Source organism: Macaca mulatta, chromosome 13 (assembly GCF_049350105.2).
Source record: "Macaca mulatta isolate MMU2019108-1 chromosome 13, T2T-MMU8v2.0, whole genome shotgun sequence".
NCBI classification, from domain to species: Eukaryota; Metazoa; Chordata; class Mammalia; order Primates; family Cercopithecidae; genus Macaca; species Macaca mulatta.
The window spans coordinates 50,901,345-50,928,758 of NC_133418.1; the positions used below are offsets into that span (position 1 = coordinate 50,901,345).

At 45.0% G+C, this 27,414-nt stretch overlaps 1 protein-coding gene across 3 annotated transcripts; it reads right to left on the reverse strand.

The window, feature by feature from the left end:
• Positions 1-216: 216 nt before the first annotated feature.
• Positions 217-27,414, reverse strand: ACTG2 (actin gamma 2, smooth muscle). 3 transcript variants are annotated; one of them, XM_015112663.3, is made up of 9 exons: positions 27,277-27,414; positions 18,382-18,543; positions 17,379-17,507; positions 11,195-11,305; positions 10,839-10,923; positions 6,488-6,649; positions 5,255-5,446; positions 3,066-3,247; positions 217-438 (listed from the first exon to the last, which is right to left on the reverse strand). In XM_015112663.3, the coding sequence occupies exons 2-9, from the start codon at positions 18,505-18,507 to the stop codon at positions 295-297; spliced, it is 1,131 nt and encodes a 376-aa protein (XP_014968149.1). In that variant the 5' UTR covers positions 18,508-18,543; positions 27,277-27,414; the 3' UTR covers positions 217-294. The 3 variants fall into 3 exon arrangements, with proteins under 3 accessions (XP_014968149.1, XP_077815517.1, XP_077815518.1); XM_077959391.1 differs by lacking the exon at positions 17,379-17,507; XM_077959392.1 differs by lacking the exons at positions 11,195-11,305; positions 17,379-17,507; positions 18,382-18,543; positions 27,277-27,414 and having other exon boundaries at positions 10,892-10,904.

Genomic DNA, 27,414 nt, shown 5'->3' on the forward strand with positions numbered 1-27,414 from the left:
TAGCTTTGCAGTCAGATACTTGAATTTTAATCTTGAATCTGTGTGATCTTCGCAAGTCCTTGACTTCTCTGAGCCTCAATTTCCTCATCTGAAATATGGGGATAATGATAGCACCTACCTTACAGCATTATTGCATGGATTAAAAGTAATGTGTGAAAAGGCCTTAGCACTGTGTATGAGACATAGCCCAGGAAAAAAGAGCCCCACACAGAGAAGTAAGGCTTGTAGGTTTTAATGTTTCATTACTGGTGACAGAGTAGTCTTGAGGGGATCCTTGGAGAACCTGTTCTGACTTTAGAAGCACTTCCTGTGGACAATGGAGGGTCCTGCCTCATCATACTCAGGCTTGCTGATCCACATCTGCTGGAAGGTGGAGAGAGAGGCCAGGATAGAGCCCCCAATCCAGACTGAGTACTTCCGCTCTGGGGGAGCAATAATCTGCAAAGAACAAATGTGGTGAATCATGATCAGTCCCCAAGGGAATAAGCAGGGTGGTCCAAAAATCTGTTTATCCCAGAAAAGGGGAACCCCATGGTCAGAAAAGAACAAGAGAAACGTTGTGATAGATTAGATTTTTGCTCAAAACCTTCACTTCCCCACTCTTCCCTTAATCCCTCCTTGGGAATAGTGCACTGCTCCCTGTGACTCTGGGCTGGGCATTGTGTTTGCTTTGACCAATGGGATATTAGCAGACATAACACAAACAGGGGCTTGAAATATGCTTGTGTACTTGGGCATGTTCTCTTGCTCTGCCATCTTCATGAGAAGAGCTGCCCCTGGGAAGCTCTTTCAGCCTGGGCCCGTTAATGAGAAATATGGACTTGACCTGAGCTGGCTGGACCTGCAGTTAATTCAGAGCCACTTACTTAGCCAAGCCTGACCTTGATCAGCTAACTCCTAGCTGCTGCATGAGCAATAAATGCTCACTGTTATGTGCCCTTGAGATTCCATAGTTGTTTGTTACTTGGCAATAGCTGACCAATACAAATATCTATAAGGGGAACCTTGTTCTGTTCTTGCCTGAAGTTTGGATGCATGGGCAGGTTGGGCTGGGCTTCCTCCATTCCTGAGTACAAACCAGTCTACCAAAACCCTGTTTTGAGCTATCTGTCATCACCCAATTATATCTCAGAAGTCCTCAAATTTATATCTACGTTGTTCATGCTTTCCACTAGGAATCCTGGGCTTAGCTTTTAGAAATTTGTTGTCAGGTCAAACAACTTTGAACTCTACCTCAAAGGGGATCCAGAAGGACTACGATTCTTCAACTAATTTTCCAGTCTTTGAAGGGTCTAAGAATTCAGTGCTAGAGCAAACCAGATAATAAATTGGTTTTTTTTTTGTTGCCTTAGAATCTCTGTGCATATTCCCTAAATCGCAGAGATCATGGAATTGTAGAATAAGAAGGATCTTTAGAAGTTATTTTATTATCCAGGCAGACAAAAGTCACCTAAATCCTCCTTGAACAGATTATTTCAAGGACTGGGAATGCACAGCCACTAACAAGGTAACAAATTTTGTTGCTGGACACTTCTCATGAGAAAACTCTGGCTTCTCTTAGGTTGGTGGTCCTAAATGAGCCCCACCCCCACCCCAAATCTATTCTTTCATGTCCTTGAGACTTGCCTCATCTCCCCCAGTTCCCCTATACAAGTCCTGCTGTCCAGTTTGGATAGGTGCTCAGATAAGCACAGACCCGCCTGGACATGTTTGCTTCTTCTACTTCCTCTGCTTAGAGTGTCCTTTCCCTTCCGCTTTTCTTATTTAGGTTGTCCTGGTATTGATCATGTTTACTAATTAGATCCTAAACTCCATGAAGGCTGGCACATACTGTTAAAGTCAGAGCAGTGGCTCATGAATTGGGAAATGCATCAGATCACTGGTGGTTGTTTATCAGTGTAGGTGATGGGGGCAATTCAGACTTATTGGACCACAATCTGGGAGTGAGGCCAGGCATGGTATCCTGACACACAGTCCTGGTAAAATGCCCCTGCCCCAGGCCTGGCACGATGCTTTCCATAGGACAGGCCTCAGTAATGCACCATTCCTGTGGTTCTGGGTGAGAAGAGCCCACAAGTTCTCACCAGTTTCCTGATGGTCTGCTCCATTTCTCTGTGATGAGCACCATCTGTTAGGCAGGGGGAAGGCCCGGGGCAGCCTTCCTTCATGAAGGTTCTTAGAATATTGACTGAGAACACATTTCCTCACATCAGGCCTACTCCCTAGAGATCAGCTTTATTGTGAGACTTTGTAACTTTCAACCAATGTGTTATTTCTATTCCCAACTCTTTCTCTAAAACTGTTAGCAGCAAAGTTCCTAGAAGGAGCTGAAAATGTCTGTGTGACTGCTTGGAGACCAGAGGCAGGGGAGAAGCTCCCATCCTGCAGATGCCCAGGAGGTGAGAGGCTCTATTGGGAGGCAGTATGGGGAAGGGCATGGCCAAGATGGGACAGTAGATCAGAGATGTTCAGGAATCAAGGAATGTCCCTGTTGAGTTTGAAGCAGAGCTGGCCCTATGACAAAAACATCCACTCTTTGGAACTTTCAACCTCCTCCGGAGCAATAAAGTTTAAAGATACCATAGTGTGACCTTCTTTTCTTTCCTTCTATTTCCAGTCTCCTGATTATTTATTTATTTATTTTTAGAGACAGGATCTATCTGAATTTATATTTAGAGACAGGCTAGAGTGTAGTGGCACAGTTAGAGCTCATGTGGCCTTCAACTCCTGGGCTCAAGTGATCCTCCCACCTTGGCTTTCCAAAATGCTGGGATTACAGGTATAAGCCATTACACCTGAATAATATTCTCATCATCCCAAATTCTTTCAGCCTCTTCTTATGTGACATTCCTGTGATTATGTTTGACATCCATGCTAAGTGGGTCTTTAGCCCATCAATGCCCAAGGAACATAATTCCCCAGGATAAAATTGGCTCTAGTCCAGGATGATACTGAACCCAGGAGACCAGCAAGTTACCAGGCCTGGCAGCCTGCCTCCAAGGAACTCCCAAGTAGGCAAGACTTTATACAAAGAACAGGATGGAGGGAACTGAGGCAAGACCCACCTTGATCTTCATGGTGCTGGGGGCCAGGGCTGTGATCTCCTTCTGCATCCTGTCAGCAATGCCAGGGTACATGGTGGTGCCCCCAGAGAGGACATTGTTGGCATATAAGTCCTTACGGATGTCAATGTCACACTTCATGATGGAATTGTAGGTTGTCTCATGAATTCCAGCGGACTCCATGCCTAATGGAGATCACAGTGTCTAGTCAACAGGCATCACTTCATAAATACGCACACCTCCAGCTCCTCAAATGACCCTTCTTTGATTGTTGCAACTACCCTAGTTCAGAAACTTAGTATCTCCCAAAAGGATGATAAGATCAGACCCCCTCCCTTGTCATGGCCTTTCCTTTATTGTCCCCTGTTCTGATTGATCTTTTTTTTTTTTTTTTCTGAGACGGAGTCTCACTCTGTCACCAGGCTGGAGTGCAGTGGCGCGATCTCAGCTCACTGCAATCTCTGATCCCTGGTTCAAGCGATTCTCCTGTCTCAGCCTCCCAAGTAGCTGGAATCACAGGCACGCGCCACCATGCCTAGGTAATTTTTGTATCTTTAGTAGAGATGGGGTTTCACCATGTTGGCCAGGATAGTCTCCATCTCCTGACCTTGTGATCCACTCCTCTCGGCCTCCCAAAGTGCTGGGATTACAGGCTTGAGGCACCACGCCCAGCCTGATCTTTTACACTGTTGCCTGAGGCATATTTCTAAAGGAACACTTTTGTTATGTCATCTTTCTTTTTTCATAACTTTTTGAGATATAATTCAGTCGTTTTCAGTATATCCGCAGAAGCAAACATCACCAAAATCCAATTTTAGAACATTTTTATGCCTTCACAAGAGACCCCCATACCTAATAGTGGTCACTCCGCATTTTCCCCTCCATCCCTGCCCCCGCCCTAGGTAACAGCGAATCCACTTTCTGTCTTTAGAGGTTTGCCTATTCTGGATGTTTCCTGTCAGTGGAATCATACACCATGTGGTCTTCTGTGTGTGGTTCCTTTCACTTAGTATAATGTTTTCAGGGTCACAGCATGGATCAATACTTCATTCCCTTTTATTGCCAAATAAGATTCCATTGCATGGGTATACTCATCATGTCACCTGACAGTCCCCCATTGCCTGCAGATTGACATCCAGCTACTGTAGCCTGGCATCACAGTCTCCTGGAGCAAAAGGTCCTGCATGCCAAACTAGCTCTTGCCATCTGCCTGGTCTCCTTGCCTCTAGTCTTTTTTTTTTTTCTTTTGAGACAGACTCTCATTGTGTTGCCCAGGCTGGAGTGCAGTGACACAATCACGGCTCACTGCAGCCTTGATGTCTCTGGGGCTCAAGTGATTCTCCCACCTCAGCCTCCTGAGTAGCTGGGACCACAGGCATGCACCATCACGCTCTGCTAAATTTTGTATTTTTCATAGAGACGGGGTTTCGCCATGTTGCCCAGGCTGGTCTCAAACTTGCAGGCTCAAGTGATCTGCCTGCCTCGGCCTACCAAAGTGCTGGGATAACAGGTGAGTCACTGTGCCTAGCTGCCTCCAGTCTTTTTTTTTTTTTTTTTTTTGAGACAGAGTCTCACTCTGTCACCCAGGCTGGAGTGCAGTGGTGTGGTCTTGGCTCACTGCAACCTCCATCCCCCAAGTTCAAGCAATTCTCCTGCCTTAGCCTCTCAAGTAGCTGGGACTGCAGGCACCTGGCTAATTTTTGTATTTTTAGTAGAGATGGGGTTTCACTGTCTTGGCTAGGCTGGTCTTGAACTCCTGACCTCGTGATCCATCCGCCTCAGCCTCTCAAAGTGCTGGGATTACTGGCGTGAGCCACCGCACCTGGTCAAGTCTCCGGACTTTTATCCATGCAATATGATTCCACACTGTAGATAGAGGAATCTTGCTAAACTACAACCTGACCTTACTATATTGCTGCCTACAAACTTTCTGTGTTTTAACTTCATTCTTAGTTTCATGTTATATTTCCTGTTCTGCTTTTCCGGTATCTTGATTTCCTTTCCCTTTTATTTAAAATGAGATTTTCTCTATTTTTTTTTAAATACACTTTTCGCCCTTCCTAGGAAAATGTGAGGTATGCATATGTAATTAACAAAGTGTCCATGACTCCTGGCGTTTCTCTCTCCATACCTCACCCACCCCTCCACCCTCCCCACCCTGAGATTGGCAGGGACTGTGGGCAGCACCTCACCGATAAAGGAAGGCTGGAAGAGGGTCTCAGGGCAGCGGAAGCGCTCATTGCCGATGGTGATAACTTGCCCATCTGGCAGCTCATAGCTCTTCTCCAGAGAGGAAGAGGAAGCTGCTGTGGCCATCTCATTCTCAAAATCCAGGGCCACATAGCACAGCTTCTCCTTGATGTCTCGCACAATTTCTCTCTCAGCTGGAAGGAGCAGAAATGACAGAAGGTGAATACTGACCCTGTTAGTTTGGTTGTCCCATTCTGATCTCCATGAAAATCTCCTTCTCACATCTACTTTATTCTTTTTTTTTTTTTTTTTTTTTGAGACAGAGTCTCACTCTGTCACCCAGACTGAAGTGCAGTGGTGCTGTCTTGGCTCACTGCAACCTCTACCTCCTGAGTTCAAGCAATTCTCCTGCCTCAGCCTCCCAAGTAGCTGGGATTATGGGCGTGTGCCACTATGCTCAGCTAATTTTTGTGTTTTTAGTAGAGACAGGATTTCACCATGCTGGCTAGGCTGGTCTAGAACATCTAACCTCAAGTGATCTGCCTGCCTTGGCCTCCCAAAGTACTGGGATTACAGGCGTGAGCCACCACGCCTGGCCTCACATCTACTTTAGATTCAGTCATAGGATGATGATAGACTTGCCCCAAAGAGGGTCAAGGGTCACTCCATTCAATCTTAATTCTTCTACTCCCCTTTCTAAAGAGGGAGTCTCAAGTCTTGATTCCCAAGCAGGACTTTGTATGAGATTTCTGACAAAGCCTTAGGTCTTCTTGGGGGCTTTGCAGGACACATTTCTGGTCTAGACTCAGACTTAGAAGTTTGATCTTACAGAATCTAAAGAGGCTCCCACCTAAAAATGCCAGTAGCCCAGGTGGGCCACATGACACCTTCCCCTTAGAAATTCGGGCCTCACTTATTCAATTTGTCCTCAAACCAAAGGTGCCCCTAGGTCATGAAATGCATCGGCGGATCTTCACTACCATTCAGCCCTGTGAAAACTAGCCCTAGTCCTGGTGTGGACATGGACAGAGGCAGTTGGTCCCTGAGAAAGGAGGGACTGCTTCTATGACTATCTGGTCTTATCCAGAGGCCCAGCCCCAGCTTAAGGCCTCCAGGTCTATCTCAGGAGAGTTTAAAGACACAGAGCCACAGAATTCTCATTGGTTCTGAGAGCTTCTGGTCCTAAACCTGTTTGGTTCTGAGCTCTAGTCAGAATCAGGAAAGGGGCTGGATACCTGTGGTCACAAAGGAATAGCCTCTCTCTGTGAGGATCTTCATGAGGTAGTCAGTGAGGTCACGGCCAGCCAGGTCCAGGCGCATGATGGCATGGGGCAGGGCATAGCCTTCATAGATGGGGACGTTGTGGGTGACGCCATCACCTGAATCCAGGACAATGCCTGTGGACAGAGAGGATCAGGCTTATAAAAATCTTATTCTTGTCTTTCATCAGTCTCTTTCTAGGACTGTTACCAATGAGATCTGACTACCATATTTTCCTTTACCAGTTAAGGATATTCACCCATCACAAGAATCATCAATCATATTTTTTACTTTTTATGTATATCACTTTTTTTTTTTCCCAAATGAGACTGTAGGCCTCTGGAAGGCAAGTAAAATGTGTCCTTTTTTTTTGTATTCCTTGAAATACATCACTGGTAATGCATACTTGTCAATTTGTCATTAAGTCTGCACTGCATATTCTTTTTTTTTTTTCGAGACAGAGTTTTGCTCTTGTTGTCCAGGCTGGAGTGCAATGGCACAGTCTCGGCTCACTGCAACCTCCATCTCCTGCGTTCAAGCAATTCCCCTGCCTCAGCCTCCTGAGTAGCTGGGATTACAGGTGCCTACCACCACGCCTAGCTAATTTTTGTATTTTTAGTAGATGCAGGGTTTCACGATGTTGGCCAGGCTGGTCTCAAACTCCTGACCTCAGGCAATCCACCTGCCTCGGCCTCCCAAAGTGCAGGGATTACAGGTGTGAGCCACTGCGTCCAGCCTCATATTTCTTAATCTAACAGCCACGTCATAACTGATGAGAAAGCATTACAATATCATCGCTATTATTTAATATTGTTCAGGATGTCCTAGCCAATTGCAGTGAAACAGAAAATAGAAATAAGAGGTATGACTACCAAAGGGAAACAAAATTGTCATTATTTGCAGATAATGTGGTTTTATATAGAAGATCCAACAGAATCAATTAAGAAACTATTAGACCCAGTTAGATGGTTCAGTAAGGGCCAGATGCAAAATAAATGTCCAGAAACCAGTAATTTACTCTTGTATAAGGATCTGAATCATGGCATATTTTATAATAAAAATGAGAGGCAACCTAAAGCTCCAGCAATAGAGAAGTGGTAAAATAAATAAATAATGAAACCATCATACAACGACTACCACGTGGCCATTAAACATGATGTTTGCAACAAAACAAAGTGCAAGGTCAGGCACGGTGGCTCATGCCTGTAATCCCAGCACTTTTGGAGGCCGAGGGAGGCAGATCACTTCAGGTCAGGAGTTCAAGACCAGCCTGGCCAACATGGTGAAACCCCGTCACTACTAAAAATACAAAAATTAGCCGGGTGCAGGGGCTCATGCATGTAATCCCAGCTATTCGGGAGACTGAGGCAGGAGAATCACTTGAACCTGGGAGGTGGAGGTTGTGGTGCACCAAGATCACGTCATTGCACTCTAGTCTTGGCAACAGAGCGAAACTCCATCTCAAAATGAAAACAAAAACAAAAATGCAAAGTGCAGGATGTGAAACTGTATATGCCATGCATTTCTCCATCATTGTCCTTATCATGTGCAGTGAAATTATCTTTTGCTTTTGTCTATCTCCCACTAAACTGTTAGCTCCATAATGACAAAGTCTGTCTTATTTTTCAGTGTATACCCATGGCCTGGTACCATGTGTGGCACATTGTAGGGAGTAATGGGAAATACATGATGGATGAATGAATGGATAAGTCAGTGAATAAATGATGAATGAATGTTTAAACAAATGTTTATGGAAGCTGTCAAGTCCCTATTAAAGACCATTTTATTTTGAGATTTTCTCTGTTACCCTGAGCACACTTCTATACCAAGGCCACATATAGTCATGTCCACATAGTGACATTTTGGTTAACTTCAGACCACATACACAATGGTGGTGCCATAATATAATAAGGAAGCTGAAAAATTCTTATTGCATAATGACATCATAGCTGACATCACGTCATAGGGCAACGCTTTACTCACGTGTTTGTAGTGATGTTGGTATAAACAAACCTATTGCACTGCCAGCTGTATAAAAGTACAGCACATACATTATGATAATGATAATAAACGACAACATGGTGCCAGTACTGGCTTATGTATTTCTTATACTATCTTTTTTTTTTTTTCTTGAGACAGGGTCTCACTCTGTCACCCAGGCTGGAGTGCAGTGGCGAGATCTCAGCTCAATGTAGCCTCTGCTTCCTGGGCTCAAGCAGTTCTCCAGCTTCAGCCTCACAAGTAGCTGGGACTACAGGCATGAGTTACCAACGCCCGGCTAGCTTTTTGTATTTTTTTGTAGAGATGGGGTCTAGCCATGTTGCCCAGGCTGGTCTTGAACTTCTGAGCTCAAAGAGATCCGCCCACCTCGGCCTCCCAAAGTGCTGGGATTACAGGCATGAGCCATTGCGCCCAGCCTCTTATACTATGTTTTTAATCATAGTGTACTCCTTCTACTTATTAAAAAAAGGTTGATTGTAAAAAGGCCTTAGGCAGGTCCTTCCGGAGATATTCCAGAAGGAGGCATTGTTATCATAGGAGATGACCGCTCCATGCATGTTATTAACCCTGAAAACCTTCCAGTGGGGCAAGATGCGGAGATGAAATACGGTGGTATTGATGATCCTGAACCTGTGCAGACCGAGGCTAATGTGTATATTTTAGTTTTTATCAAAAAAGCTCTGAAAGTAAAAAAATAAATAAATAAATTTAATAGAAAAAAGCTTGTAGAATAAAGAATATAAATAAAGAAAATATTTTTGGCTGAGGGTGATGGTTCATGCCTGTAATCCTGGAACTTTGGGAGGCTGAGGTGGGCAGATCACTTGAGGTCAGGAGTTCGAGACCAGCCTGGCCAACATGGTGAAACCCCATCTTTACTAAAAAAAAGCAAATACAAAAATTAGCCAGGCATGGTGGCACACTCCTGTAGTCCCAGCTACTTGGGAGTTTGAGGCACGAGAATCACTTGCACCTAGGAGGCAGAGGTTGCAGTGAGCTGAGATTGCACCACTGCACTCCAGCCTGGGTGACAGAGCGAGACTTCATCTCAAAAAAAAAAAAAAAAATCACAGAAAAAAGAAAATAGTTTTCTGTTACTGTTACTACAAAAAAAGTAAAAATGGCTTTAAAAATTTAAAAGTTTATAAGGTAAAAAAATTACAGTAAGCTAAGGTTAGTTTATTATTAAAGAAATAATAATTTTTTTATTATTATTGTGCAGTGAATAATAAAAAATAATAATTTTTTATTATTTCTTTAATAAGAAATAACAGGCTGGAGGGCAGTGGCGTGATCTTGGCTCACTGCAACCTCTGCCTCCCAGGTTCAAGTGACTCTTCTGCCTCAACCTCCCAAGTAGCTGGGATTACAGGCACCTGCCACCACGTCCAGCTAATTTTTGTATTTTTAGTAGAGACGGGGTTTCACCATGTTAGCCAGGCTGGTCTTGAACTCCTGACCTCATGTGATCTGCCCACCTTGGCCTCACAAAGTGCTGGGATTTCAGGCGTGAGCCACCGTGCCTGGCCAAGAATAATATTTTTATAAATGTAGTACAGCCGATGTGTACAGTGTTTAGTCTACAGTAGTGCACAGTAATGTTTTAGGTCTTCACATTTTCTCACTACTCACTCACTAACCCACCCAGAGCAACTTCTAGTCTTGCAAGCTCCATTCATGGTAAGTGCCCTATACACATGTACCATTTTTTTATCTTTGATACCATATTTTCACTGTAACTTTTCTATGTTTCAGTATGTTTAGCTACACAAATAAATAACCATTCTGTTACAGTTCCCTACAGTATTAATCATGGTTAAATGCTATGCAGGTCTGTAGCCTGGAAGCAACAGGCCACGCCATACAGCCTGTGCATGTAGTAGGCTATAGCATCTAGGTTTGTGCAAGTACACTCTCTAATGTTCCCACCGTGATGAAGTCACCTAATGACACACATTTCTTGGAACATATCCCTGTCATTAATCTATGTGTAACTGCACTTACATTTCTACCACCACAGGTTCTCTACTCTTTCTGCTTCATAAAGCAGAAACATTCCAGTGCTGTTGGAATGTGTGTATGTGTAGAAGCTCCTGGAATGATTACTGTGAGGGAAACAGTTCTCGCTGGATGTTTTTTCCAGCTATACCAGGTAGGCTCACATCTGGCATTCCACACAGGCATTCTCACTTGTTATCCCTAAGCAAGATTTTGCCTGGACTTCAGCCGTCCCTTTGATTCCTCTGAGCAGGAGCCTCTGCCAGACCCCAGCTTTTCCCTACCTCCCCTGAAGTCAGAAAAGGAATGGATTACAGGATTACTCACCTGTCGTGCGGCCAGAGGCATAGAGGGAGAGCACAGCTTGAATGGCGACGTACATGGCAGGGACATTGAAGGTTTCAAACATGATCTTAAAGAACAAGGAAGAATAAAAGATTATCTGGCAAAAATCACAGCACTTCTTGGCCTGTAGAATGGTTTGTAATCTCATTAAGGGCGGGAACTATGCCAGTTTGGTAGTTCATTATTCCACACCCACTCCCCCAGGGCCTGGCATGGACTATGGACATAGCAGGTCCTCAGAGAGTTCTGTCGCCTTGATATTTGAAGGGGAGAAGGTATCTGGCCAAGCATCTGTGTTGCATTCTTGTTCCAGTGTTTAAGTCTTCCTGGCTTCTTACCTGGGTCATCTTCTCCCTGTTGGCCTTGGGATTTAGGGGAGCCTCTGTGAGCAGGGTGGGGTGCTCTTCAGGTGCTACACGCAGCTCATTGTAGAAGGAGTGGTGCCAGATCTAGTGGAGACAAAAGCCAGATGAACCTGGCAGACTCCCAGTGGCTGGAAAATTCTGACTGACATTCCCTTGCTGGGAGAGTGTGGCACCATGTTACACAGGATGGGATGGATCTGGAGAGGAGAATGGTCAGCCCTGGAAATTTCTGACTGACATTTAAAGGGTATATTCCTTCTCAACAGGGCCCCAGGTAGGACTCAGACCTGGAACCAGTATTTTCTATGTGTTCATTATTTCCATTTGACCTTCCCTCTTCTCCACTCTGCTACAGTCTCTCCCCTGCCTTTGTGCACTGAGTGATGCAAGGCACATTGTCACTCAAGTGTTCATTGCTTTCTGGCTTCTGGCTATATTTGGCTGATAGAAGATACCTGCAAGAGACTGGAAAGTAGGAGGGCAAAATAAGTCAGGGTTTATCTCCTGACAATAGCGTGGCCCTCCATGAGCACAGTTCCTGTTGGGCAGCCCCTCTTTCAGGGCTCAAGCTCTCTCTAAGCTCCAATGACACTGCCCCTTCATGTTTAGGGGTGTGAGAGCTCCCTCTATTGCTGGTTCTTGGGTGCCTCAACATCCCTTTGTAGTTGCCTTAACCCTACGCACATTTCTGTAGGACATTCATTTAACCAGTTGTAAAACCCCAGCTGAGTATACATGTCAATCAATTTCAAAACCCCAGCTGAATGTACACTGTCTCCTGCTGAGAATCTGACAGAGGCACTTGGGCTCAATTTTCACTGTCTATTATTGGCCAGCCTGGTACTTTAAAGCAGGGTTTCTCAATCGCAGCACTATGACATTTTAGGTTGGATAATTCTTTGCTGTAGAGGGCCGACCAGTATCCCTGGTCTCCACCCACTGGATGCTAGCAGCAGTTTTCAAGTTGTGACAATCAAAAATGTCTGCAGACATTGCCAAATGTCCTTTGGGAAGCAAAATCATCCCGGTTAAGAACCACTGCTTAGCCTGGGCAACATAGTGGGGGCCTGTCTCTACAAAAAGATAAAAAATTAGCCAGGCATGGTAGCGCCTGCCTGTAGTCCCAGCTACTTAGGAGGCTGAGGCAGGAGGATCGCTTGAGCCCAGGAGGTCAAGGCTGCAGGGAGCTGTGATCATGGCACTGCACTCCAGCCTGGGCGACAGAGTGAAACCCTGTCTCAAAATTTAAAAAGAACCACTGTTTTAGAGGAAGTTAATTTCTTCCTGTGTCCAGTTTCTTCTTCAGTGATCAAGTACAACCAAAAAGGAGTCTTGCAGAAGGATTGGGCAAAGTGTAGCAGGGACGTGGGGCTTTGGTTTCCTCAGAGGTGAGGCACAGGGTCATTTGATGCCGTTGGACCCATGTATTTATGGACCACCAGGTTTGTGCTAAGACGGTGGTAAGTGTGATGAGGGTAGATATGAATCAGACATGGCACCCAATTCTCGGTTGCAAAGTCCAGAGGGGAGAGAGATGGTTAAAAAAGACCAAAACAAACAAAAAGAAAAACACAAGCCACATTTTAAGTGAAGGAAGAGGTAGGAGTAATTCATTATCTGAGGGATTTAAACGGGCCTTGAGAGCAAAAGAAGGTCTCCAGAGGCTGCTGTGAAAGGCATCCGAGGCAGAGGGAATGGCACAGGCAGAGGCCCTGGACTATGAGCGTTGCACAGGAGCCCAAAGGACAGCAACTGGTCTTAAGGAGGGGACCCCATGCTACTTAAAATGTGCTTCCTAGAGACCCTCTCCCGGAGTCACCTTGGATCATCTGATCCACTGAACCAGAATCCTTGGATGTTGGGCTCAAGCATCTGCACTTGATTTTAGTTTATTTTTTGGAGTTTTTATACCTTAAAAGTTAAAGATGTTGATAATTTTTAAAGTTAGAAAAATATTTTTAAGGTCGAGTGTGGTGGCTCATGCCTGTAATCCTAGCACTTTGGGGAGCTGAGGAAGGCAGATTGCTTGAGCCCAGGGGTTGGAGACAAGCCTGGGTAACAAAGTGAGACCCTATCTCTACAAACAATTTAAAAATCAACTGGATGTGGTGTGCACCTGTGTTCCCAGCTACACCAGAGACAGAGGCAAGAGGATTCCTTGAGCCCAGGAGGCCGAGACCACAGTGAGTTATGACTGCACCACTGCACTCCAGCCTGAGTGACAGAGGAAAATCCTACCTCAAAAAAAAAATTTTTTTTTTTTTTTTGTCGACCAAGCTGGAGTATAGTGGCGCGGTCTCAGCTCACTGCAACCTCCACCTCCCGGGTTCACGCCATTTGCCTGCCTCAGCCTCCCGAGTAGCTGGGACCACAGGCGCCTGCCACTACACCCGGCTAACTTTTTGTATTTTCAGTAGAGACGGGGTTTCACCGTGTTAGCCAGGATGATTTCGATCTCCTGACCTCGTGATCTGCCCGCCTTGGCCCCGCAAAGTGCGAGGATTACAGGCTTGAGCCACCGCACCCAGTCAAAAATTTTTTTTTACTGGAATAAAAATCTCTCCTATGTCCATCACCTAACAACCAACAGTTAACATTTTGACTTTTTTCTTTTTCCTAATCTTTTGTCTTTATGTATTTTTAAATTTATTACTATCGTTATTTATTTCATATCCTTTTATTATTAGACTATGTTAAAATTTGTTTTTATAACATAAATCATTTTACTTTTCATAATAAATATTTGTTTTTAATAAACTAAACAAACTTTTAAAAATGCTTATATAACATTTTATCATATACTATCATATATTTAATCACATTACTATTCATGGTGTCTTTGATTTTTGGTTATAAATAATCCTATGATAGTTATCTTTGGCATATTGCAATTATTTTTTGTATTCAGGATGTTTTCCAAAGAAGAAGATTCTAAAAGTGGAATTACTGGGCTAAAGAACATGACAATTGGAAGACTTTCTGTTTTCTGTTATTAACAAATAGGCTAAACCACTCTTTACTTCAGAATAAAAAAGTGGCTGTTTTACCCCATCCTTACCTGAATTCAGTGCTCTCACTCTTAAAATATGAAATAATTTGATAGGTAAAAATCATACCTAGTTATTTTACTTTGATTTTTTTGTTTCAAATGAGTTTAAATTTTTTCACATTTGCAGCTTTTCATAATTTCTGTTCAGCTAATTAAGTGTTTGTTTTTTATTTGTCTGGGGTACACTTCATATTTTTAATTGTCAATTTGCATTAACTGTTCATATTAATCCTTCATTGCACTTTTTTTTGCAGTTTGTTATTTGGCTTTTAAATTTGGTTATTTTTGAGATATTAAAAGTTATGATTCTTTAAGAAGTCAAATTTGTCATTCTTTTTCTCTATGACCACTCTTACCAGAAGTTTGATTAAATGTTCACGTTAACTGTATTATATTTTTGGTAATTTAAATGTTTACGTTTAACTTTCATATTTAATTGACATGGTTTTGGTGAAATAGTGTGAGCTTAGGGCTATAAACCAAGATTCTCCAGTTCCCAAAATAACTAATCAGTTGTCCCAGAATAATTTGTTGAATAGTCCTTTCCTCCTCTCTTGTGTTGGAAGTTTCATTTATTATATATTTCCTCTTTACCTTTTTGCCGTTATCAAATTGTTTAACTTTACCATTTATATTGTATTTCATTATATTATGTCTTCCTTCATAATTTAAAAAATTCATTTTGTTTCATAATTTTTGCTTATTTATTTCTGCAAACATACTTTAGAATTATGCCGCATAATTTTTATTGGATTGCAATGAGCCTATAAATTAATTTGAGGACATTTGACACTTTTACCCAATATGGTTTTTAAGGCACATGAGATATATATATACATATATATAATGATTTGTAGATATATAATGAAATGATTATATATAATGAAATGATTTTATATTTCTTATATATATATATATTTTTTTAATTATATGTAGAGTTTCACTCTGTTGCCCGGGCTGGAGTACAGTGATGCGATCTTGGCTTACTGAAACCTCCACCTCCCGGGTTCAAGCGATTCTCCTGCCTCTGGAGTAGCTGGGTGACAGGCGCCCACTACCACACCTAGCTAATTATTGTATTTTTCGTAGAGACAGGATTTCACTATGTTGGTTGGCCAGGCTGGTCTCGAACTCCTGGCCTCAAGTGCCTGCCTCAGCCTCCCAAAGTGCTGGGATTACAGGCATGAGCCACTGTGCCCAGCCTTAAGGCACATAATTTATTTTTAAGGGTTTCTTTAAAGAATTCACACATTGTCACTACTGTGAATAAAATAGTTTGTCTATTATGTTTTCTTTCTTCCTTCCTTCCTTTCCTTTTTTCTTTTCTTTTTTTTTTTTTTTTTTTGAGACATGCTCTCAGTCTATCACCCAGGCTGGGGTGCAGTGGTGTGAACACAGCTCACTGCAGCCTCCACCACCTGGGCTCAAGTGATCCTTATGCCTCAGCCTCCTGAACAGCTGAGACCACAGTCATGTGTTACCATGCCTAGTGAACTTTTAAATTTTTATTTCATAGAGATAGGGTCTCACCATGTTGCCCAGGCTGGCCTCAAGCTATCCTCCTGCCTTGGCTTCCCAAAGTGTTGGGATTATAGGCATGAGCCACTGGCCTCTATTACGTGTGTGTGTTTTTTTATTTTTATTTTTAATTTTTTGAGACGGAGTCTCACTCTGTTGCCCACGGTGGTGTGCAGTGATGCAATCTCGGCTCACTGCAACCTCTGCCTCCTGCATTCAAGCGATTCTCCTACCTCAGCCTCCCAAGTAGCTGGTATTACAGGCGCCCACCACCACGCCCAGCTACTTTTTGTGTTTTTAGTAGAGACGGGGTTTCACCATGTTGACCAGGTTGGTCTTGAACTCCTGACTTTGTGATCCACCTGCCTTGGCCTCCCAAAGTGCTGGGATTACAGGCGTAAGCCATCATGCCCAGCCTATTATGTTTTTAAAGTAGATAATGTCACGTATCTATGAATCGTACGTGTCACTTATTGAGCACATAAGTATGTTCCATGCCTTGGGATTATACTAAGCATTTACCTAATTCAGTCTCCAAAGCAACCTAAAGCACAAAGTGTTTTTTATCTTCACTTTACAAATGAGAAAACTAAGACTTATAGGGTGGGTTTTGCACCTGGATTTCCTGCCATTGCCTCTAATGTCTGTGCTCTTATCCTCTCCACTGTATAACGTGAAATCTGTTGCATTTTATATGCAGTACTTATCTCACATCGAGTGACTCAATCTAGGATTTAGAGAAAAGTATAAATGAATTACAGACTTCAAGTCAACATTCCTCATTTCCAGTTGCAGTCTGCTCAGTAAGCCCTGCATCACATTTCCGAAGACAGCCATTGCAGAAACAAGAACACTCAGCCAACAGTCAGCAGAGTTAATCGCAAGAATATTAGAAAGGCTCTATTAGCATTTTGCACACATAATTTTGTTGACCGTGAGCTCCACCATTTAAAAATTCCGCCGCCCCCCCGAACCATATTTTCTTAAACAAAAAGGCTTCTAGAAACCCTGAGAGAGTTCTACTTAAAAACTTTCACTGGAGACTCATCATCATACTCTAGCATCAGTCCACCTATGTGAAGTCTTGACAGGGAAGATAAGAATGAGAGACGGCTGTTTGCCTCTCTTGAGCCAGCACCAGCATTTTAAAGAAGGGGTGAGCACTGGCCTGAGTAAATATTGCAGGAAAAGATGATCGTGGGGATTAGGCGGGGACAGGTCCTCCGATGCCAAGACAGGGAGTTAGGAACCCCCTGTTGGTTAATGAAGAGCTACTGAAGATTTCTGAGGAGGTGAGTAACATGAGCTGACCTGTGTTTAGAAAGATCAGCTTTGCAGCAGTGTAGAGAATGAATTCGGTGAATGAGGGCAAGAGACCAAGAAATCAGCCAGGAAGTCATTGCAATAGTCCAGGGAGAGATGTTGGCAGCCTAGGTTGGAGAAATGGTTGTGGGGCTGAAAAGAAAGGAAAGACAGAAGTGAGAAGCATTTTAGATTGAGAGTTGACAGAGCACAGTGGCCTATGGATACGAGGGTCATGATGATGGGTGATCATTAAAGCAGGCTCATTAAGGGGGAGTCTACAGATACCTTCTCCATGTCATCCCAGTTGGTGATGATGCCGTGTTCAATGGGGTATTTGAGAGTCAGGATTCCTCGCTTGCTCTGAGCTTCATCCCCCACATAGCTGTCTTTCTGGCCCATTCCCACCATCACACCCTGCAATGCAAAGAGAAGAAAAGAGAAATGAATTGACTGACGGCTCCACACAGAGGGATTCAGGCACTGGAAGGTCTCTGAAGAAGGATGAGGATGGGAAAAACAGCTTTCTTCCCCTGGAAACAGGACAGCAGGAGACAGGATGGAGCAGATACCAGTGAGTGTGGAGGTGTCAGGAAGAGAAGGTGGAGGATTTCTTGTGGGTTGGCCTTTCTTCTTTCTCTTCAGACAATGTTGTTTTCTGAGACAAAACAAGCCCCACCCATACACTTCTTCCCCTCATCCTACTACACACAGGCACACACACACACAAATAAACACACACACAAATTTGTATGTACCCTCCTCAAATCCCCTGTGCCTGCACTTTTAGATCTCCAAATCTTTGCTATTCTCTCCACCTGCTGAAATCCTTCTTATTCTCAGGTATTCCTTTTTCTGTGACACCTTTCCCTTCCTGTGAAATATTTTACCTCTATCACAGCCCATGATCTCTGACTAGTTAAGTGTATTTCTTCACAAACTGTAAATTTCTTAAAGGCAAGAGGCTTGTTCAATTAATTTTTCCAAACCTAGCAACCCCCCAAATGTAAGCCAGACATAATAGTGTCATTGTGTGCCCGATGTATATTGGTTTTGGCCCTGGATATTTCTACTTAAAGGGTCCTGCTCTCTCAGTTAATCAGAAAAGAACTCCCTACACCTGGCATGCATGCCCGCATGTGCATGCAGACACACACACACACACACACACACACACACACACACACACACACACACTCACTCCCTTCCCCTAACCCCCAGCTCAGCAGGGTCTCACAGTGCAGCGCTTACTCCTAGTGGCTCAAAGCCTGGTATCCAGATGAGCACACACCTGGTGTCGAGGGCGGCCCACGATGGAGGGGAAGACAGCCCGGGGGGCATCATCTCCTGCGAAGCCTGCCTTGCATAGGCCAGAGCCATTGTCACACACGAGTGCGGTGGTCTCCTCTTCACACATGGTGTGAGTGGCCGAGTGAGCTGGGGACTGGAGCACCTTGCGGTTTGTGGGAGAAGAGAACTAGTCAGCCACTTGTCAAATCAGTTTGGAGACAGTTTCTTGGCTTTGGGGCCTGACCCTACCTGCAACCAGGGCACACTTCCAGGAGGGACAGGCATGGGCTTGGCCTCCCACTCTTTGGCAGTTGAGCCTCTTCCCTTTACCTGAATTGTGAATTGTGTCCCCCTAAAGATTCATGTTTAAGTCCTAACCCCCAGTACCCAGAAGATGACTGTATTTGGAGATAGGGTCTTTAAAGAGACAATTAAGTTAAAATGAGATTAATGCAATATGGCTGTCATCCACTGTGAATACTCCAATAGGATGGGTGTCTTTATAAGAAGAGGAAATTAGGATCCAGATGCATGCAGAGGGTAGGCCACGGGAGGATGCAGTGAGAAGGTGACCACATACAAGCCAAAGAAAGAGGCTAAAAGTTCTGGAAGGACACCTAGCAAACCGATTATAGTGATTACCTCTGGGAGTGTGGAGAAGAACTGGGAGAGGAAGTGCTGTGTTATATCTATAATATTTTAATTTTTTTACAAGGAGGCCGCATTTGCATATAGTTTATATAATTAAAAATCAATAGCATAACATATCACTAAGGAAAAAATAGGCAGTGGTTATAGGTGAAATGTACACTCCTAAGGGTAGAAGCACCTTGACAAGGAAGGGGCACTCTGGGAGGAGAGAGGAAAAGAAGGAACTCCACGATGGGACTCACTGTATGCTGCCTCGACAGATGGGGACAACAGAGGATTCCCTCCCCCATGCCGAGATCCGAATTAGGATGGATGCAAACTAATGAAGAAATTAACTTTCCCAACATCTGCTGCATGCGTTCTTTCTTTTTTTCTGCCTTCCTTCCTTCCTGTGTCTCTTTCTTTTTCTTTCTTTTGAGTTACAAACAGCAGCTGACAAATTCCTGGCATTTGGTGATGAAGGAGAAGCAACAGAGCCTCGGAAGATGGTGAGAGATTGCCTCCTAGCCTGGGAGGACCCAGTGGGGCGGGGCAGAAGTGGGGAAGGCCCCAGCTGAGGGGCTGAGGAGACAGACTTCCAGAAGTCCAGAGAAAAGAGAAGTGCCAGGCACAGAAAGAGAAGGCGGGCTGAAGTTTTATCCGGAATGTGTGACCGCAGGTGCCTATGACATGGAGCGGGGAGAGGGGAACTTCTGAAACCTGTGATCCTGGTCCCAGATGGCCTCATGCAGAAGCTGGACAGAGAAGACTGTGACTGAAGCAGAGCGGAGACAGCACCACAGGCCTGAGAATGCGAGGTCTGAAGGCTAGGTAGACACTGAGCAGAGGCTTGTTAACATTTTCAAGAGTAAAACTAAGCCCTTCCCAGTTATATTCAAAGCAAGGCTCACACTAGGGGAGAGGCCTGCTGTGACTTCTTAAATCCAGCTTTGCCTCTGTCTCTGCTGATCCTTATGTCTCCCATGGCGCCAGTGATGAGTCCTCATTCTCTAAACCAGCCCACAAGGTCCAGAATAGGATATCCCTCCTGATAAAGCCATGTACTAAGCAGTAATACAATTTGGTATATTTGCAGCTGCCTCAGTCAGTGTCAATGAGGAGGCAGCGATATGTCTCAGGGCTCTACTCTCAACCGTTTCTCATGTGACATTTTTATAAATGAATGAAAATATAAAGCACAGGTTGATCAAGTTTTCAGATAAAACAGCTGGGAGAGAGTAATATTAAATACACTGGGTGAAAGAATAAAACTCCAAGAAGATCTCAAAAGGCAGAGAAAATGAGCTGAATCAAAATAGTTTTTTTTTTGAGAGGGGTCTTGCTCTGTCACCCAAGCTGCAGTGCAGTGGCAAGAACACGGCTCACTGCAGACTCGACCTCCCAGGCCCAAGCGATCCTCCCACCTCAGCATCCCCAGTAGCTGGGATCACAGGCATGCCCTGCTATGCCTAGCTGATTTAAATTTTTTTTTTCTGTAGAGACGAGGTCTCCCTCTGTTGCCCAGGCTGGTCTTGAACTCCTGGGCTCAAGTGATTCTCCTGCCTCAGCCTCCCAAAGTGCTGAGATTACAGGTGAGCCACCACACAAAGCCAAGGTTAAATTTAATGAAATGAATATGAATTCCTATATTGTGAGTTTCAATAACCAAACTCTGAAAGCTCTTGTGGCAAGGCACATTGGCTCACGCCTGTAATCCCAGCACTTTGAGGTGGGCGGATCACGAGGTCAGGAGATTGAGACCATCCTGGGTAACACGGTGAAACCCTATCTCTACTAAAAATACAAAAAAAAAAAAAAAAAAAAAGGAAAAAATATTAGCCGGGCGTGGTGGAAGGCACCTGTAGTCCCAGCTACTTGGGAGGCTGAGGCAGGAGAATGGCGTAAACCCGGGAGGCAGAGCTTGAAGTTAGCTGAGATCATGCCACTGCACTCCAACCTGGGCGACAGAGTGAGACTCTGTCTCAAAAAAAATAAAAAGAAAAAGAAAGAAAGAAAAAAAGAAAAAGAAAGAAAGAAAAAAAGAAAGCTCTTGTTTAGCATCTGTGAGCAGGACTTGGCATCTTGTTGATCGTTAGCAGTGTGCTATGGCAGGGATAAAAGCTACCTCTGCCCTTAGCTGGGGTACTGTGTGTGGTTCTTGGGGCTACCCTTGCTGGCAAAGGTGTAGAGAAGTGGCTTCACAGTCACTGCTTGTGAGTGTCAAATTGTACTACTTTTCTGAAAGGGAATTTGAAAATACTTATTAAAAGCCTTAAAGATGTACACACCTTTTGACTCCCCAAAAGCACTTCTACGAATCTATCTTTGTGAAACAGTCATGGGTGAATGAAAAGATTTGGCCTGTTTTCACACCTTTGTTTAAAATGATCAAAATTAGGAACAATCTCAATATCAAAAAAAAAGTTACTGAATAATAAATAATTTGGCTTGTAAACTAATTACTGGAAGCCTCCATACAATGGAGAAACTAAAATATTTAATGCAATAGAAAAGGTGCAAGTTGCTTTGGTAGGTGAAACAGCGGTATGTTCAGCGTTCCCATTTTTGGTATAAATGGATTTTTAATTTTAAAAAACATGGGGTTTTCCACATATATTATCTATTTAATCCTCAAAACAGCCCCGAGAGAAGATATCTTTAATTCCATCTCATAGATTTGGAAGCCAAATCTCAGAGAAGGTAAAGAACTTAGCCAGAGATCTCTTCACTGAGAAGAGGCTGGGAGAGGCAGGCCTGGCACCCACCGAGGACACTTCCCAAGCCTGAGATGTGTCTTCCTCACTACTTTGGGGAGCTGTCATAACTTCTCCATGTTTGGTGTTTTTGCTTCAGCCTGTCTGTCCAGAGCTGTTGGCAGCAAGCACCCTAAAACAAAAGGGTCTGTGTTCTTTTCTCTCTATGAAATGGAGTCCCTCCTGTGCCAGGGCCACACCTAGATTTACTTTTTACAGCCCCAGCACCTAAGTGGGTGTTTAACACATAGGCGGTGCTATGGTTGGAATGTTTGTGCCCTTCAAAATTCATGTTGAAATTTCGTTACCAATTTTAGCAGCAGGGTTCTGCCCTCTTGAATGGACTAATGTCCTTCTCAGGAATGGGTTTTTTATAAAAGGGCGAATTTGGTCCCTTCTTGCTCTCTCTTGCCCTCCTGCCACGTGAGGGCACAGCAACAAGGCGCCATCTTGGAAGCAGGCTCTGGGCTCTCACCAGACAGACACTGAATCTGCTGGTGCGTTGATCTTGGACGTCCCAGCCTCCAGAACTTTGAGAAATAAATTTCCATTGTTTATAAATAACCCAGTCTTATATATTCTGTGGTAGCAACAAACATGGATTAAGACAGTAGGTGTTCAATAAATATTGAATGACAATGTCGCCATCTGAGTGGCCCCCTCCCAGACCTGGTGTGCTCTGCCACCTGAGTCCCCACAGTCCAGCCTCATGATGGTTCAGTCACAAGGGCCTGACTTAGAATCACATGGGCAGTTTTCTCTCCAAGCTGGCCAGTGAACAGCAGTGCTGCCCTGCTCTAGCAGGTGGTCCACCTTGAGGGGAAAGCAACCTCCAAAGCGAGGAAGTAGCAAAAGAGGCAAAGCTGTGCTCCGACACTGTCTCCCTCTAGGGTCCCTCAGCGTCCGTCTCTCCTGTGTGACTTATGGTTCAAGCCCGTCTGGGTTTTCAATGAGCCCTTTTGTCTCCCTCCCCAAACTCCCTCCAGCGTTTCCCACACACAGAAAGAGGCAGAGCCTGGAATTTTGTTTCCAGTGCAGAGCAGCGGCTGAGACAAGCCACAAGGCGGCTTGAAGCTGTCAACAACGCTGTTCTGCAGCACTTCAGGTGGCTTGGAGTTTACTATTTTGAAGGCAAAATCCAATGTGAAGCGAGGGCGGGGAAGGCAGAGGGAAGGCAGGGGGAAGGCTGGTGGAGTCGAGCCTCCGAAGGGCCCGTGCTGCTCTGAGAAGAAGGTGTTCACCCTGGAGCCAGACTCTTGTACTGTCTCTGCCAGGAGAAATTCTAAACTTTCCTCAGCTGCTTTCTGGTAATTTGTGGCTAGACTCGAGCATGTCAGCTGAACCAGAGCCAAAGTCACTGTGGTTTCCTGGGGTCACAACCGCTTCATGCTTGGCGGGGAGCAGAGAGTTGCTCTGGTTCCTTCAGCACAAATGACATCTGGGCTTCATTGAAGCTCTCACTGACTCAAGAACGAAGCTTTTATTCCCTTTGCCCCGAAGGTGGCCAGAAACCAAAGACATAATGAGTGCAAGTCATTTGCTCACTCACCCGTCTGTCTCCCTGGCCACCCCAAACACCATGTGAGGGCAGAGCTGTTAAAATCCACCCACCCCAGTACCTAGAAGGAGACAAGTTTGGCTCTAGAAATCTTCTCACTGCTCCTTCCTTTACCCTCTTCTCCTTCCTGGTTCCCCCTTCCCACAGCCCAGTCCCTTTGTCCTTCCCTGGGCCTTAGTTTCCTCCGCTAGAACATGGAAATGATAGTATCTATCTCACAAGATGACGGAATGGAAATGAAGGTGCCGTAGACATTGTAAATGTAGGCAAATTCCAGCCTGTTTCTATATGGCCTGTATCTCAGGATGGTTTTTCCTTTCTTTTTTTTAATTTTTTATTATTTATTTATTTTTTTTTTTTTGAGATGGAGTCTGGCTCTGTCGCCCAGGCTGGAGTGCAGTGACCGGATCTCAGCTCACTGCAAGCTCCGCCTCCCGGGTTTTACGCCATTCTCCTGCCTCAGCCTCCGGAGTAGCTGGGACTACAGGCGCCCGCCACCTCGCCCGGCTAGTTTTTTTGTATTTTTTTAGTAGAGACGGGGTTTCACCGTGTTTGCCAGGATGGTCTCGATCTCCTGACCTTGTGATCCGCCCGTCTTGGCCTCCCAAAGTGCTGGGATTACAGGCTTGAGCCACCGCGCCCGGCTCTTTTTTTTTAAATACTGGGCCTCACTCTGTCACCTAGGCATTGAGTCCAGTGGCACCATCAAGCTCACTGCAGGCTTGAACTCCTTGAGCTCAAGGATCCTTTCTCCTCGTCCTAGGAGCTGGGATGACAGGCATGTGGCTGGCATGGTCACTACATTCTGCTAATTTCAATTTTTTTTTTTTTTTTTTTTTTTTGTAGAAACAGGGTCTTGCTATGTTGCCCAGGCTGGTCTCAAACTCTTGGCCTCAAGTCATCCTCCTGCCTTGGCATCCCAAAGTGTTGGGATTACAGGTGCAAACACTGCACCTGGCCCTACATTTTCAAATGGTCGAGAAAAAAACAAAAGAAAAAAATATTTCATGACCCATGGAAATTATGACATTCAAGTCTCAGAGTCTAATAAATAAAGTCTTACTGAAACACAGCCACACCCATTCACTTACATATTATCTATGGCTGCTTTTGTTACAATGGTAGAATTGAGTACTTGTAACAGAGACCTTCAGGCTCTGAAAGCCTAAAATATTTACTTTCTGGGCCTCATCAATCCCTGTCATCAAATGCTGCAAAGAATAATAATTCTTATTAATCTCTCTTACTCTTCTCCATCAAAACTTGCTCCCAGGATGAAGCCTGTCATATTGAAAGGAATTGAATGATCCGCTTCACACATCAATGACTATTGAAAGTTGAATTTATGTCCGTTCTCAAAGACATTTTCATTTTGACAGAAAGTGTTAGGCCTAAAAGGAGGGCCTCCGTGATGATGAGATTTCAAACAATAGCTGGGGACAGGTTTTTGGGTGAGGGCTTCAAGTGACATGTAAGCAGCTGCCTCTCTGCCTTTTATTGTTTGCCTATGCGTATATACAAACCATCAGAAACCCTGGCAGAGAGAAATCATCTATGAAAAACACTGCCATGGTGGAAAATTCTAACAGCACCTCTAATTAACTTCGTGGTATCTTCATGAGGTTCATATATATACGTGAGTTCAATTAAAAACAACTCTGTTGAGTAATATTTTGGATCCTCCAGAATCTGTCTCGGGTGCCTTCTCTTTTGGCTCTTACCTGGCCTTCCATTCACTCCCCTGGTTCTGCTCCTGTCCAGACCCCTCTCTTGCGCTCTAGGCCTGCAGAGCCTGCTGTGCATCTCCCCCACCAACCCCCCGACCCCGGCACCCCAACTCCACACCTCCAGGACTGCTCTCCTCATCACCAGCCTCTGCCTGGAGCTGCCCTCACAGACTCACACCACCCACCCTGAGCCCAAGCCCAATGCCCTGGTGCCGCCCTCTTCCCTCTCAACCTATCACCAGCCCTTCTTTCTTCTACCTCCACAGCACCCATGCCACCAGCTCAGGACCACCGCATGCTGCAGTTGTGCTCTTGCCCTGCTCCAGTCCACTCTCCTCACAGCTGCCAAAGCAGCCCCTTCAACAGATACCCTCCAGATTAAAACCCTTCCATGGCTCCCCATAGCCTGATCCTTTAGAGTCTAAAGCTCTTGTAATCCAGCCCTGTTGACCCCTCTGAATTTAGTTTTACCTGATTCTTGCCTTGCCATCTAAATTCAGTGGAGTTGAGCCGCTTGAGTCCCAAAAACCATGCTCACTCTTTACCAGGACTACCTTACTTCAGGACCAAGCTCAGGCACCTCTTCCTCCAGGAAGTCTTCCCTGATAACTCCTGGGCTGAGTGATGGGCTCCTCCTGGGCTTTACCCCTTTCATGTACTTATTTGCTCCATGGTTCTCATCTGTTTATCTGTCTCTTCCAGTAACTGCAGAAGCCTCTCCACTGTCCCTAAGGAGCAGGGACAGTGCCTGGCCCATAATAAGTGCTCAGTAAATGTTGGCAGAATGAACATGGGGAAAGCGGAAAGATATCTTGCCCCAAGTTCATGATGTCACACAGCCCATCCCCTTTTCTCAGGCCTGGCATGTAGGATCTTACTGTTCATTGCAGTTTCTCCAGCACCCATCCATCTCTGTCACAGGAAGCTCTGCCTCTTTTCAGCCCAAGGGTTAGTATGAGAGTCCAAACCCACATTCAGGTAATCAAAGTGAGCACTTAGAGCCTCCCTGTACAAAGTGTGGTCCCAGACCAGCAGCCTCAGCATCGCCTGGGAGCTTGTTAGGAATCCCAAGTATCAGGCCACATCTCGGCCTACTGGAATCAGAATCTGGGGTGGGGCATAGGGCAATCTAGGTTTTAACAAGCCCTCCAGGTGATTCTTAAAGTTTGAGAACTCAGGGCGGGGCCCTGACAGCCTTGAGCTGAGTGCCGTATATATGCATTCTCTCATTTAATCCTCACACCATCGCCAAGTAAATACTGTTATTCTTGCCCCCATTTTCCAGGTGAGGAAGCTGAGGTCGCTCAGTAACTTGGTTAGCCTGGCAGTCTGCCTTCAAGGCCTGCACCGCCACACCCAGCCTGCCTCATCTGTGAAGAGATGCTAGTGAGTTCTGATGCCAAACGTGGAAGTGGCCCCTTAATCTCATCTTCCTCTTAATTCTTTGTGCGCGTGTGTCTGTGTGTGTTGGGTGGGTTGGGGAGTAATGACATCTGCAAATGGGTCACAGTTGGGTGTGAGTCTTTTGAATGAGTGGCTGAATGTCTCTAGGCCTCAATGTCCTCATCAGAGGAGGAGAATGAACTAGATGGGCCCCAAGGTCCTTCTACCCCAGAACCTCATGATGCCACAGGGCAAGTGGAATTTTCCCCATCCCCCAATGATCCTAGAGCCTTCAAGGACTGCAAAAACCCTTCATTCTCCTCAGCCAAGCACAAATCTGAGGACAGAGAGAGACCCAGGGGATCTGAAGATAATACCCTCCCATTCCCAGCACAGACATTTCATGGACTAAACAGCTCACGGACACCAGGACCACTGTTGGCTTTAACTCAAGTATTCTGAAAAGAAGCTGCTTTTCTGCAAAGTATATGATCCCCTAAAACAGCCTCCCAGACATTCTAACCCAAGACAAAGGACATCAGGATGTGGACCTTCACTGACCCCGGGGAGCAGGGCTAGTACAGACTGCAGGCATTATATCCCCCCAGCCCCTTCTGAGGCAGGGAGCGGTTCCAAGCTGCCCCTGCCCCAGGATGTCCCATGGCCAGCGATGCCTTTTCCCGGCAGGCTGCAGTATGTTCGCAGGTGCCGCTTCCCACCAAGTGCCCTGGCATGTGATCTGGGCCAGCGCCACAGAAGTCAGGCCAATCTGGAGGCACCTCCCGCACCCAGGAGGCCAGGCAGCCCCGGAAAGGAAGAGGTGGCAAAAGCCATACAGTACTCACCGAGGGTACGAGAGGTTCTTCTCCCAGTGACTGAGGGCTGGTGTGTCTTTGGCATGAATACCAGAGCAATATAAAACCCCAGAGGCGGATCTTCTTTAAACAAAGTCCCTAAAAAGGCCAGCTGACGGTGTGTTAGCA